The sequence below is a fragment of the Pteropus alecto genome, unplaced genomic scaffold (assembly GCF_000325575.1).
Source record: "Pteropus alecto unplaced genomic scaffold, ASM32557v1 scaffold226, whole genome shotgun sequence".
In the NCBI taxonomy this organism is placed as follows: Eukaryota; Metazoa; Chordata; class Mammalia; order Chiroptera; family Pteropodidae; genus Pteropus; species Pteropus alecto.
In genome coordinates this window covers 1,252,454-1,266,300 of record NW_006440132.1, presented here as the reverse complement: position 1 = coordinate 1,266,300, position 13,847 = coordinate 1,252,454, and the positions used below count along the sequence as shown (strand labels likewise).

The 13,847-nt window shown below is 52.5% G+C and overlaps 2 protein-coding genes across 4 annotated transcripts in view; one reads left to right on the top strand and one right to left on the bottom strand.

The window, feature by feature from the left end:
* Positions 1-5,435, top strand: part of LOC102894923 (protein CutA homolog) — a 25,521-nt gene extending 20,086 nt beyond the window's left edge. Inside the window, exon 8 of the mRNA XM_025050464.1 lies at positions 4,825-5,435. Within this exon, the coding sequence (XP_024906232.1) occupies positions 4,825-4,912 (88 nt within the window). The 3' untranslated portion in view covers positions 4,913-5,435. The remainder of the gene's footprint in view (positions 1-4,824) is intronic.
* The window catches only part of PHF19 (PHD finger protein 19), an 18,410-nt gene continuing 6,233 nt past the window's right edge, over positions 1,671-13,847 (bottom strand). For 2 of the 3 annotated variants that reach the window (XM_006917076.3, XM_015593327.2), the window contains exons 7-15: positions 12,192-12,287; positions 11,395-11,463; positions 11,084-11,204; positions 9,526-9,593; positions 8,078-8,239; positions 7,368-7,455; positions 6,501-6,586; positions 5,445-5,540; positions 1,671-4,216 (exon numbers count right to left, since the gene is read on the bottom strand). In XM_006917076.3, the coding sequence (XP_006917138.1) occupies positions 3,874-4,216; positions 5,445-5,540; positions 6,501-6,586; positions 7,368-7,455; positions 8,078-8,239; positions 9,526-9,593; positions 11,084-11,204; positions 11,395-11,463; positions 12,192-12,287 (1,129 nt within the window). In that variant the 3' untranslated portion in view covers positions 1,671-3,873. Of the gene's footprint in view, positions 4,217-5,444; positions 5,541-6,500; positions 6,587-7,367; positions 7,456-8,077; positions 8,240-9,525; positions 9,594-11,083; positions 11,205-11,394; positions 11,464-12,191; positions 12,288-13,441; positions 13,461-13,847 lie in introns of those variants that run through there. The other variant, XM_015593328.2, reaches the window with a different exon arrangement.

Sequence of the window (13,847 nt, the reverse complement as noted above, 5' to 3'; positions counted from 1 at the left end):
CTGCCCAGCATTTCTCAGGAAATGTAGGTTTTTTGAATCTCGAATCCCCAGAAAAATCAGTTGAAAAAATGAGAGATAGTATTAAAATCATCCGTGAATACTAAAGCTTAAAAGCACAGAGTCATTACTAGTTTGAAGGAATCCATCTTCATCAGATGAAAAGAGCAAGAGGCGCCAACATGCAGCATTGGAGGTTAGGAGAAGCAGGGCAGGGCCAGCTGGGGAGACGTGGTTACTGTTTAATCAGTCCGACTTGTGATCGTTATTTCCTAAGTGTGTGTCGATAGCCCTGTCTGCCGCAGACTGTTATTCTTGCAAATAAAATAAGTTTATATACATAGTAGACTTTATACAAATCCTGTGGGCAGTGTTCCAGGAAATAAGCTTGGAAGCAAAATAAATTCCCAATTTGGCAATTTTGACACATAATTCTTATCCTGTTAACCTTGCTAGGATATTTGAATGTTAAATAATTTGACATTCAAATCCAATAATGTTCCCTGGTATTTTCCAGTTTTTATTCCCTCTAGGCTCCAGTTCTTTGTAAACACAACTAAGCTTAATATGCCTATTTGTTAAGCAAAATTTTTCCAGATATCGATAATAAGGAGCAAAGAGTATGAAAAAAGTTTGAATTAAGAATAACTTAATGATTTAAGGAATTTGAGAACTCTGATTTCTTGCTCTTAAATTCCAAAGGTAAATATTTGTTGTAGATGTGTAAACACTAACCTAGACCACAAAGAACCAGGCCCTCTCTGTCCTGGGGAGGACCACTGACCTCAGGAGGGTCTATTTAGCTGCTCACTGTAGAACTTGGACTAGAACTCAGATCTCGACACTTTCATTACATTGATTTCAGCCCAGAGAACAATCCCCACCACTCCCATCATACCCCCAGTTCCAATTGTGGCTTTGTTCCAAGGGCAGTTAAAAGTCTGAAACTGAGAGTGGTAGAAGAAAAATGGGAATCATAATTAATAAAGATTTCTAAGGGCAGACACAAACACTTACAGGGATTAAGAGGCTACACTTTATCCCTGAAACTACAGAATTCAGTTAAACCCTTGGCTTTTTTTTTGTACCCCTTCATGTCTATTTTTCTCTCCACACTGCCCCAGATCTAGAGAAGTTTATTTAAAGTAAAAATCCATCGCATTTATATGTGAAAGGGTTCCCTCTCAAGACCTGGGAAATTGAATCCAGCAGGGGTTATCTCTGCATATATATAAGGTGAGGAAGCTGCAGCTGAATCAAAGGGATCAGACCAAAGTGGAGCAGGCGCTAATGAGCAGAGCCAGGCCTGGAACTCGCTTGAGATTTCTGGGGTTGTGTGCCTGTGTGCACTGAACGGTTTGATAGTGCCTGTACCTATGTATTTTAATACAGTCAGTTTCTAAGTTCATTTCCCATCTGTTACTTCTCTGTGGCTCTCAGCTAATGTTTTTTGCCCCCCGTGGCTCAGGTACTCACAGCAGAAAAATGGTTCCACATCCTCTTGGTGGTAAGGGCAAGAACATTGCTCAAAGAACTGGTAGGCAGTGGCAGGGTGGCCAAACAGGGAGGGGTCTTACCCTTCGTCAGTCTCCAGGGAACAGAAACCAGAATCAGCTGCTACCCAGCTGCTGATAGTTCACTGGGGGTAAGACAGGCAACTTTTCAAACGAAGCTTTTAAGTTGTAAATCAGACACATTAATTATAACTTTAATATAACAAATGTTATTAAGCAGCAATTCAAAACCATAAATCTTTTCGAAGGTGCACAGGATTATAAGGTCAGTTGGCAGTAATGCAGCTATTATCTGGTACAAATGAAAGGCTGAGGTGCGGAGTCAGGGTGACCTTGTTAGGCCTTATGCTGACTTCCCAAGCGGGGAAGACACCCCATACCCTCCTTCCCCCTCTTTGAGCCCAGAGCCTCTCTGGAGCCCAAGTAGAGAAGGTACAGATATACTGATAGGCCTTGCTCATCCTGTGCTTTCTCGGAAGCCTGGAAAAGCAGGCCCAGAAGGTTGCTGTGTTCTCAGAAGCCAGGCAGGAAGCCACACAGATCAGAGCCCAGGTCCCATTCCCCTGCTGGGCTGGGGGCTGCCTTCTCAGCTTCCCTTCCACCTGGCCCCAGATGGGGGCTTCAGTGGCAGCAGCTTTGGGGCTGAGAAGGGAGAAAACCGGGCCTAACCCCAGACTCTCCCTGCCTGGGCCATGCCAGAGAAGCAGAGAGAAGTGGGAGGGCTGTGCACAGGAATTGAGGTCCCATTTGAAAGGCACTGGAGCTGAGGCTTAAGGCGAAGGGTATCTGAACTATCACAGGAACCCCCTGAAGGCTCACAGGTGGGGAGGGGCTCAGCCTAGTAATGGAAAAACCAGCTCCCCAGGCCTGCTGTCCCCCTTGCCATCCCCTCACTGTTCATCCACCTTTTCCTTATAGCTGGCAGCCTATAAAACACCAGCCAAGCTGGAGGCCCCCAGCAGCAGTTGGCAGGGCCGGTCCCCATCTGGTGCACCCCCCATCCCCAATCAAGGCACTTCTTTCCATTTTCCAATTGAGAGTCAGTTTCTAATATTTCTGGAAGCAGCAAAAATGAGGGGGGCTCTTCCCCCTCCCATTTTTTGATTTCCCTCCAGATGGGTGTGAGTTTTAAAGTTGGTTCTAAGAATTCTATTTATATTCCCACTGACAAAGGCTTCCCTTTGGGAGGACTGAATGACACAGGCCGTTTAGCACTCACAACCTGTCTCAAAAAGTGATTGTCAGTTTCAGGGTGGGGGCAGGGGATAAGTCCCCTGTGCTTCTCTATGAGGTCAGAGCTGGTCATGGGCGAAAGAAGGGCAGGGGTTGGACTTTCACATTTAGTTGCAGCACATGGTCCCTGGAAGAGAGCCAAGGGAAAGCCAAGGGCAGGAGCCAGGCTGGCGCTGAAGGGAATGTGTGGCCGTGTGTGTGAGTGTACACACCTGGAGGCCAGGGGCCAAATGCTGGTGCCTGGAGGGTTAAAGTACTCGCGGATGGAAGCTCGTGTGTGAGTTTGTATTGTTCAGCTGCATGTGTGGTTCTCTGGGGATGGGAGGCAGAGGAAATAGCCTGAGGTTCAGCATGACATGGCTTCCTTTCCTCCCACTTCTCCCTGTCCCTCAGGTTTTCAAGGGCACCTCTATTCCAGCAAGGCAAGGCCCAGAGGGAGTGTGGCCAAGGAAAGGAAAACTTCTGGGACCTCAGAAGCTGACACTGCAGCCTTAATAAGCAGAGACCCAGCCTTTTTGTGTGTCAGATCCCGAGTCCCAGGATCTCCGCCTCACAGGCTTTGGCAGGGGCGTTCTACCATCACCAGCATCTCCAAGGGCAGGGGGATGTGGCAGGAAAGTGGGACAGAAAAGCTCCGAGAGCTCCTTTTATCCGCCTTATTCTTAAAGGTTCCTGTTCTCATGATGAGGTCCCTGGAAGGACTGGCTGCCCCCTGAGTCAGCTGTGAGGGACATCCAGTGGAGGGACAGTGTGCACACGTGAGAGAGGTAAGGGACAGAGAGAAAGCCAGATTCAGGCCTCAGGGCAAAGGGTCCCAGAGCTTGGGGACACATTCAGAGGAACAGATGAACAGTTTAAGGGAGTGTGGAGTGTGCTGGTGAGAAGTAGCTGGTGGGACCTTAGAGATACAGGCAAAGGGGTGATGAGTCTGAGGAGCCCCGAGAGCAGAATGGGCACAGCAGAGGCGCAGATCTTGACCTGGGAGGCAGGCAGGAAGGGCCTTTGGCCAGGCACTTGCAGCTCTGTCTTGCTTCCCTCCCCCACCCCGCCCTGAAGAGAACCAGGGAGCCTGTGGCTTCCGCCGTCTCTCCTTTGCTTTCCAGGGCTCCTGGCATCCACTGAGAGCCAGTCAATAAGGGGTGGTCCCTTCCCACTCCACCAGGTACTGAACCCTGCCCTCAGGTGTCACTCTCCGAGCCAGCACCTGGTACTTCTCCCCACAGGCTAACCGCCCCGCTGCACCAAAGTAGCTAGTGATGGATGACTTGAGGTGGGACAAGGACGAGTCATCTTCACTGATGCTCTCAAACGTGTGGCTGTCGATGCCTTCGTCTGGCCGTTCGGGGCCTGATGCCCCCTCAGCACTGCTGTCTGATGGGCAGCGTTCACCCAGCTCAGTTGCCCGCCGTTTTGCCCGCAATGGCGTGTACGCTTTGGCTGCCAGCTTCCTCTTCCGGCTGCCCACTGTCCGTCTATATCAGGAGGGGAAGAGGAAGATGGGAATGAAAGGGCAAAATCCTCGCAAGTCCCTCTCCTGGGCACTGGGCACTGGGCCCTGGGCCAGGCCCCGGGCGTGGATTATCTCACCGCATCCTCACAATAGCACTGTGAGGAGGGAAACAGGCTCCAGAGGAGAAACCACTAGCCGGGGAATGACGGAGCCAAGATTCAAACCTAGATGTGTCCAGCTCTAAAGCACATGGTCTTCATACTTCGGACCTCAGCCCTGCACAGGTCCAGGGGCACCACCCTCTGTGCCTCTTAGCCGTGCCGTGCAGAGGCCCTGCTTACACTGCCTGGTCCCTCATCTGGATTCACGTAGCTAGACAAGTCGAGTGGGAGTAAGGATGGGGGTATGGATAAGAGGGTCTGGGCTGGAGACACCAAATGCACAACGCACTGGCAGAAAGGCAGCGGTGGCAGAGAAGTGAACACACAGGAAGAGGTACACATTCACAGCTACTTGAAACAGAGCTGAAGAGCTAAACAGGAAGAAATAAAACGGAACAAAGAAACCTAGACACAGATGTGTGGAGACAAACTCCCAAGACACACAATTCTACTTTTTCTTTCTACAAAGGCCTCAAATACCCCAAAATACAGTGAAAGGGCCCAAGTCCAGAAGAACTCGTGTATGTGCTTGGCGGCACCGCCCCCCAGGCTGCTGAGGACCAGCTACTGCCACACAGGCTGCACCTCCAGGGGAAGGTAGTGTCCTCTCCTAGACCCTCCCTACACCCTGCATGATGCCACTTCCCCCTCCCTCAGGTTTCCAAAACAATGACTCTTTTCCTTAGAGACCTGAGACACCAAATTCAGATAAACAAGAACTAGGTCAGGGGTCCCTGCAGTCAGAGGCTCAGACTTGCAGTATCTTGGCTTGCAGAGGCCACGACCCCCAGAATGAAAGAGCCTCTGGTTACATGACCCCGGAACTGGAACTGCCCAGTGCGAAGTATCACACAGTCTTGTGCAGCAGAGGAAGAGATGCGGCCTGAATGCCCATACTCAGCCCCCACCTGTACCCCGTTCCTTAGGCCAGTGGGTCCCAGATCCAGACACACAATTGCAGAACGCCAAGTCCCTCAGCCCAAGACTCAGACGCACAGAATGAGCCACACGTGACAGAGTGGGAGGTGGAGGCTGGGGGTAGGGGGACGGTGTGGTGAAGAATTTGAGTCCAGACTCCAAGAAGCTTACCTGGAGTCATAGGAGAGGGTGGTGGAGGCGGAGCCAGAGGTGCTGGCGGCATCTGTGGAGTCCACATCTGAGAAGAAGGTCTGGCCTGAGCTGGCACTGAGGAGGAGAGGGTGAGCCTGCCGTCAGCCCCTTGGGACCTCTCCGGTTGTCTGTCGGCCCCTCTCACGTGCGTCCTTCATCCCAGCAGAGGCCCGCCTTCTCATTGCTGAGCTTCCTGCCACCACACCTGCAGTGGTCACCTCTCTCTGCCTGTCCACTTTCTACCCTTCCAGAATTCAAAGTCCAAGGAGTCAAGAAAGCGTTCCCTGACCACCCGCCCCTGGTGGTGATGTACGCACTGTGGCAGTAATTAAAAAATGTCGTTAATAAGCATGATCCCAGCACACCTGTGCTATCCTTTACAGGCCCAGAGTGTTTTCATATACAACATCTTGTTTGAATCTCCTAACGACCATGTAAAAACAAGTGAGGAAATTCAGAGAAGTTAAAGAATTTAAAGTTACATGGCTAGTAACTTGGAGCCCAGTCCTGTCTGGAGCCCAGTCCTGTCTGAAGCCCTTGCTCTCATCCATCCCTACAGGAAAGCACTGAACGACCTGGATACACCAAGCACAAGGTGCTGTTGGAATACACAGGAAGCGTCCAAGGCAGCCTGGGGAGTCAGTGAAAGCTTCCTGGGGGAAGGCGAACGTGAATGCAAACAGTGATTTTGGTATAAGGGGCTGAGAGAAGCAGGATTGGGGTGGGAGAGGTAGGGAGGGCCCGCGCCAGGCAGGCCTGGAATGCTGCTCCGAGGTCTATCCCCGGGGCACTGGAGACTGTACAGCAGAGGGTGGTTACGCTGAAAGCTCCAGTGTAGAAGACCCTCAGGCGGCCTTCTGCAATATGGACCGTTTTAACTAGGCTGACCCCAAGGAAGCTCCCACTCCCCCAAAAGGCTTTCTGCTTGCCCTCTGAAGAGCCTGCCTTCACTGCTGCAGGGAGCAGAGGTATCTCCCCAGTTGGTTCCAGCCTGGTCTCCACAGCAGACCTCTCTGCTGGGTCCCTCACTGTTACCTTTTTAAACTCTGAATTTCATCCAATGTGAAGTCAAATATGCTGGCCAGGTGGTGGTTGGTGCTCCAGGCCGAGGTAAAGTCGCTCTGTGGACACAGGGAGAGGAGATTGGGTCAGTGAGCATTGGATCGTCTCCCTGGGGGCTGAGGGCCATGCAGGCTGCCTGCTGGTCCAGCCAGGTCTTCTGAGGGCTGGACCCTCCCGTCGGTAAGACTTGTCACTTCCTCTTTATTCCCAGGCCTGACCAGGGAGCCAAGTCACACTGACTCTAGTCCTGGCTCTGCCTTTGGCCAACCGTATGACCTTGCCAGGTCTGGGTCTGTTACCTCAGCTGCAAAAGTGGACAGTAACCCTTGCCATGCTTCATTCCCAGAGGTGTCAGGAAGTACAACAGAATGAAATGATGGTTGTGAAAGTGCCTTGTAAACTGTCAAATGCTGGGGAGATGGGAAGCATCGCTAATACTGCTGCCCAAGGGGAGGGCTTCAGTGAGGTTGCAGGGCTGAAGGAGGAAAGAAATTGATCGTGGGCCCTGGTTCTAGGCTGGGCTCTGCTACCACCTGAGGTGTGACCTCAGGGAAGCCACTGCCCCTGCCTGGCACTCAGTTTCCCCAGCTGGACAGTGGGGATCAGAATACTGCCTACCCTTGCCCCTGCTTCGGGTTCTGGGGAGAATCTGGAGAGAGAAATGAGTGGGCTTGCAGTGCCTGGCTTTTCCTTATTTAGCTGTTACAATAGGAGCTGGCTTCTCCTTTATGGGACGTGGGAGAGTCCCCTGGGCCTGGGGGACTCGTTCTCTGCACAGGAATCCCTGGTATGTGCTGACCCTGCATGTGAAAGTGGAGAGTAAGAAAACAAGGAACTAACACTGGGAATAGCATCTTCCAGCAAAAACTTTGATCTTTTTCTTCTATAAACTCGCCTTTTCTGCTGCTGGAATTCGTGAGGCAACAAACTGTGGAGACAGAAAAGGGAGAGGGTGGCCCAGTCAGAGCCTGAGGGCCCGAGAGGTGGCCCAGAGGGAGGAGTGGCAGGGGCAGGGCTGGGGTCACAGCTGCGGTGGTGGGGTCAGGCTCTCCACAAGGAGATGGGGGAGAAGGGGAAGTCAGTCCTCTGGGGCAGCAGGTGCAGGACGGTGTAAGGGGGTATGGTGGGCAGAAAGAGAGAAGATGCCTTTCCGGGCACATGCACCCAAATGCTCTCCTCCCAGCCCACACCCAGGATGAAGGGGCTCGGCTCAGGCAGGAGAGCTAGGGACCCCTCACGCTCTGACTTCCCCTTCACCTCTCTGCTTACGCCCTCCAGCAAGACTGGGTCCCCTGATCTGGCTTTTCCTCCAACTCAGGCAGTAAGGGCTGTGGAAGGAGTCGGGATGTGGGCTTAAGCCCTGGCTAGCCACTAACGGGCCTCTCCGAGCACCTCCAGCTGGGGCTAGCTGGATGCAGGTCCTCCCCGCTTGCGTGGATGCTAGCATACTCTCTGGGCCCACTGCATAGCCTATCGGCTGAGGCTGGGAGCTGGGAGCAGAGATCCCGAGTGCGGCTGCAGCCCTAGTCCCTGGGTCCTGGGGCACTGACCCGGGCTTGCTCTTTCCTCTCTTACGCAGCTCGGAGGAGGCGCCATTCTCAGTGGGCACCAGGCCCTTGTCAGGCAGAAGCCTCCCAGGCGGGTTGGGTGGGACGCGGATGCGCAGGCGGAAGATGCACTTCTTCTTCTTGATCTCCTTGCCACAGAGGAACCTGGGGGATGGGCAGGGGAGGAGAAAGCTCTGGAGTCTGTGGGTCCATCCTCCTAGGGAGGAGAGTCCAGTGTTAAAACTACTCTCTCTGTCGCCCTGGACCCAGAGCTAAAATCCAGAGTGGCCTTGTGGAGAAGCTGATTCCTTCAAAGCCTGTGGGATCAGGAGTCCAGGTGGTGGCTGAGGACGTGGCTGTGGTTCCTCCCTTTCCTTCCCCTGCCTGTGTGTGCTGCTTGCTGCCCGCCTCCCTATTCTCTGCCTCAACCAGCCCCCAGGTCACCTCCCACAGGAAGGCTGCTTCCAGCTCCCAGTGGAATACCATTCTGTCCTCTGCTCTCCCCAAGGAGACTGAAAGCACCTCCAGGCACTCCCCTCATCCTTCTAACACTGGCTGAGGTGTCATAAGGCTGAAGAGGTGACTCAGACACAGCCCTACCCTCAGGAGACTGTCCACAGAAGGACAGGAGGCCTCGTGTATTCAAGAGTAGGTCTGTGTCTGGCCCCAAACCATGAGAAGGTAGAAAACAGAGTGAATTAAGTCAGCCTAGAGATGTGTGGAGAGGCTTCACAGAAGCAGGGACCATAACTTATTCCTCACTGTGTCTTCACACCTACACAGGACTGACACAGAGCAGCAGTTTGATAAAGAGTTGATAGAACAAACAAATGAAAGGGACTGAAGAGCATCCTAGGCAAAGGGAGGTGCGCGAGCGAAAGCATGAGTGGGAAAGCAAAGGGCTCAGAATGGCTGACACCCAGAATAAAGCAAAGGAACCGTGGCAGAAGGTATGGGCAGGGACTGATCATCCAAGGCCTTGAATGCCATGTTAAGGAGCCTGGGCATTCCCTGTGGCGGTAGCAAGGGATGTGTCAGCTGTGTGTTCTGAGAACTCAAAGAAGACTGGACGGGAAGCAGGGGCCATGCAGCTCACCTGGGAGATGGTGAATTGATATTTTGGTGCCCGGCCCAGAACCAAAGATGGCTGGGGCAGGAGGGGCCCTCAGAGGTCAGGAGGTGGAGGGTGGGAGGGGTGGCAAGCCCGTATGGAGCTGAGCCCAGAACCAAAATGTGTCACACTGATGGAGTGGTCAGGGAGGTATCACAAAGGAGATGGGGTGCTCCCTGGATCTTGAAGGATGGATAAGACTTATACAGTCAAAGAGAAGGGGCGGGAGACCCAGGCAGGGGGCACAGCTTGAGCAAAAGCTATGTATGAGGTAGGAAGAACCGTTAGACTGAAATCCCACCTGTCGGGGGCCCCATGGCACCCCCGCCCTGGCACACACCTGCTTTTGTAACTGTTCAGCGCGTTGAGGAGATGCGGTCCTCGGTCCGTCACGGGGGTGCTGGTGAGCTAAGGGGGAGCAGGCCAGCGGGACAGTCAGACCCAGACACATGGCATCTGAAGAGCCCTCCGCCCTGTCCCCTTCCTCTCCAGTCTCCTGATGCTTCTGAGCTCTCCACGTGAGGCCCACTGACTTACTCCATGACCTCTCTGAGCTCAGTTCCTGTCTGTAACTGGGGAGAGTAACTCCTGTCCCAAATGTATCAAGAGCTTTAAAAATGTCTGTGCCCTTGACCCAGAGATGCTACTCCATGGACTCTGTCATACAGACATAATATGAAACATGGAGAAAGCTTTGTGTACAAAACTGTTCACCGCGGCACTGTTCCCCATGCTGGGCCATTGGGACAAATGGACACGAAACGATACGCCCAACAGGAAGGAAACAAGTAAACTGTAGTGGGAACCAATGCAGACATTAAAAAATGTTTATGAAAACTTTCATGGTATGGAAAAGTATTTATGATGTGGTCTAAGCTGAAAAGATGACTTAAAATTGCACGTGCTGTATAACCTAAGCTACGTGAGAAGGAAAGCACACGCTGACGAGAGGACGGAAGGAAAGGCACCTGTGCATCAGCACAGTAGCTTCCGGGTCGTATGATGTGGGACTATGGATGGCTTTTTTTTTTTTTTTTAATATACTTCTTTATTAGAAAAAGTATTATTTAAAAAAAGTACCAGCTCTACCTATCTTTAGGGCTTTATGTGTGTTTTATAAATTACCAAACACTGTAAATGAAGAGATATATTACATAAAATATATGAAAATGAAGATATTATATATCATCCAAAATTTTTTGCAAAGCATAAGGATTACTTTTTTTTAAAAAAAAAAAATCCCTGTCTCATCAGAGGATTTGGGACCATCAGTAGAAAAGATGCCTCACTCTAGATGTGGGGGAGAGGACTTTAAGGGTGCCAAGGGAGAAGGGGACATGGCCCCAACGTGGAAATGGTTGGGAAGGCCCTGGCTTCAGTTCCAGCTTAGCTCCGAAGTTGTGCTAACCACGGGCAAGTCACTCTCCACCTCTGACATCCTGAAAGTCTGGCTTGTTACTTCACCCCATGGATCCCAGGCTGCCAGGCCCCAGCTGCCCACTTTTGCTATTCAAAGTAGGACCAGCAGGGGGGAGGCCCATTTCACTTTCCATCCTAGCCAGGTCATCTGGAGTGGCTCAAACATCTCTTTCTGTAGAGAGCCCTGCTCCAGCCAGACTCCACTCCTAGCTCCCTGCAGCTGAGTCGGTGAGGCCCTAACCTGCCCACTGCTGAAACCTGGGTCAGGAAGCCCCTTGCAAGGCAGAGGCTCAGAGGTGTGGACTCAGGGATGCAGCAGCTCCAAGGCTCTGGGTTTTTGTCCCAGCCAGCAGCTGAAGAGTGAGCACTCAGAGACCTAGATCCTAGCCCGGCACTGTGTGGGCCTGGGCAAACCTCTCCAGACCGTGGTAACCCCATTGTGAACTCCTGCCATTCTGCCACCCCATGGTCCAGCATACCTTGCCGAGCTGCAGGAGCTCCCAGTGGTGGTTGACAAAGGCCAGAATCTCCTCAAAGTCAAAGTACTTCTTCTTGCTCTGCACCCCCAGGTTGTAAAGGGCCAGGTGAACCACATCCACCCTGGGCAAAGGGGTAAGGAGGTGGGGCCGGGGTGAGACAGCAGCCAGGGCTGGAGCCTCCTGGGTCAGGGATGAAGGGCAGGGGCAAGGCTGGGACAAGGTGGTTGGAAATGGAATTGTTCCTGGAGAGGGTAGGAGGGGAGGAGCTGGAAGGGGCCCAGGTGGGTGTGGGCCAAGCCTCATCCTCTCACCATCGTAGGGGCAGCCGCTCGATGTACTCTGGGCCCTGGTTACACACGGAGCAGAAGAACAGGTAGAACCTGTGGGTGGGTGGAGTGGGGGCCTGTGGTGGGAGGGGCTCTGACACCCCACCCTAATCCAGCCCCCTCACTCCCATCTGCCTTCCCATAGTCAGCACTGTTCTCATTCCCAGGGCTGGTGGCCTCTAGTGAGGTAAGGACAGGGGAGGACAGGGACCAAGAAACATCCCTCTGCCCTTACTAACCCCTACCTTACCCCCTTTCCCAAGTGTCATTGCCCTGGAGCGTGGCTGAGTTCAGAGAGAGTGAGCTGAGCTAGGCTGGGCTGAGACGGTCACACTCTTCCCCTCTGAGACACACACAATCACAAACGACATGAGACATCAAGACACACATAATATCTGGTTTGATACACATAAACCTCCCAATAGCCCCATTGGTTAGACGCTGAATCAAGTCATCCATATACCCAATGGCTCCTATAACAACCCTGAGCAGGGGTGAGGCAGGGCCTATGTCACTCCCCCTTCCCCAGACACTTAAAGAGATTGGGGCTTAGGGAAGGTAGGGCTTTGTCTAAGGTCCCCCACAAATCAATGGCAACTGTGGTTCCTTTATGGGAGGAATACTCCCCCTAACCTGAGCTGCCTCTGTAGACAGGTACACACTATCATAGACTCCCACTTGACGAGGGCCTGCCTGGCAGGCTGTCTGAAGGAGTTGCTACTGCTGTCCCCTGTTCCCCTCATCTCACACTTGAGGCTGAGCCAGACCAGATTTGCACCTACCGGTCTCCAAACATCATGGGCTCATTGAGGCACTGGGTGCAGGCCTCGTGGAACCACTGCCTGCACCGGTAACATTGCAGCATCCGCAGATACCATCTGGAGAGACAGAGGAGCCAGGGTCACCTGGGCCCACACTCCCAGCCAGGCGTGAGTCTCAGCAGACCTTCCCAACATACACTTGCCCTTCGCTGGGGTAAGGGAAGAGAACTCAGTTATCTAACACTTAGGCTGTGCCAGGGGAGGTCCTGGGACAGTCTATCTCATTTGATCTCGGGATGGGCTACTGTCCCTGTTTACAGATGAGTCAGAGGTTAAATGGCTTGCTGAAGTTCACTCAGGAAGCAAGTGGTGGATGGTGATTTAAATCCTGGCCTCCCTAACTTCAAAGCCCGTGACCTTCCACCATGCCACACTGGAGCCCCCATCTCTGGACTGTGCCCCACAAACTGCTTCCCGAACACCACTGACAAGGAAGGGTTTGCCCAGGGGACTTCATGGGGGAACAACGGCTCCTGTAACCAGCATGGGCAGCACTACCTCTGGTTTCTCTCAGCTGGTACTGTACCTACCCTATCATGACCATTCGACAACTAGTGAATATAAATAAAGAACAAAAAGGTATTTCCTTAGTAGCAATCGATGCTTTGTTCACACCCTGTCAGGTGAGGTCCATGGACCACTAGTATCAGAATCACCTGTGATCTAGGTTAAACTGCAAATTTGTTGGCCCACTTCAGACCTACTCAATCTATGGGGAAGGCCCAGGGAGATGCATTTTTAACAGTCACTCTGGGCAATTCTGCTCAGTAAGCACTGAGAACCACTGCCTTAATGCTACAAAGCTCTCTGTAAGATAAGCAGTTCTCCACATCATGCCATCAGCCTTCCAACCACCCAGGGAAGTTGATGGGGCCGAGGTTATTAATCCCACTTGAGAAATGATTTGCCCAAATTAACCAGGTAGGCTGAAAGCACAGCCTCCAGACCCCTTGTTCTTGTCAACAGAGCTTGGGGCTAACACGAGGACTTAAAAGTGTCCCGAAGACTGAATTTCTCAGGAGCAGAGATCCCATTTCTTAATTCTGTGGTGGTTTGGTGCAGCCAGCCCATGGAGCAGGCTCAGTCGCCATGGCTACCTAGAGACCCAGGCCGGCAAGGAAGAACCAGGCAAAGACTCTTGACCGATAACTAGGACAAGAATTCCCCCCATAGCAACCCCTATGTATGACCCCCACCCGCTGCTTGCACACCTCCAGAGGAAAGGATCTTCATCTCACCAGCAGCCCGTTTCATTGGCTCTGACAATGGAAAAGTTTGTCTAAGTTCTGTTCGCCCCCAGTAACAGCTCACATTTAAGTATTTACCAAGTGCCAGGCACTGCGAGAGCCTTTAGGTAAATTATCTAATTCAGGCTCCGCTCACAACCACGATAAAACGGGAAACTACTGAGAACTGAGGCTCAGGGGTTGCGCGCTGTATGGGGCTGGGAGGATCTGGACACGGGGACCCAGGCTCTTAACCACTCTTCAATACGTCCTTCTTTTCCACGGGGCCCCAGGAAAACATCTCCACCCTCGTCGCCCCGCTGCGGGAGACACCTCCTCGCCACCTCGAGCCCCGCCCTTGGGCCTCATTCTTAGAATTCGGGCTCTTCCC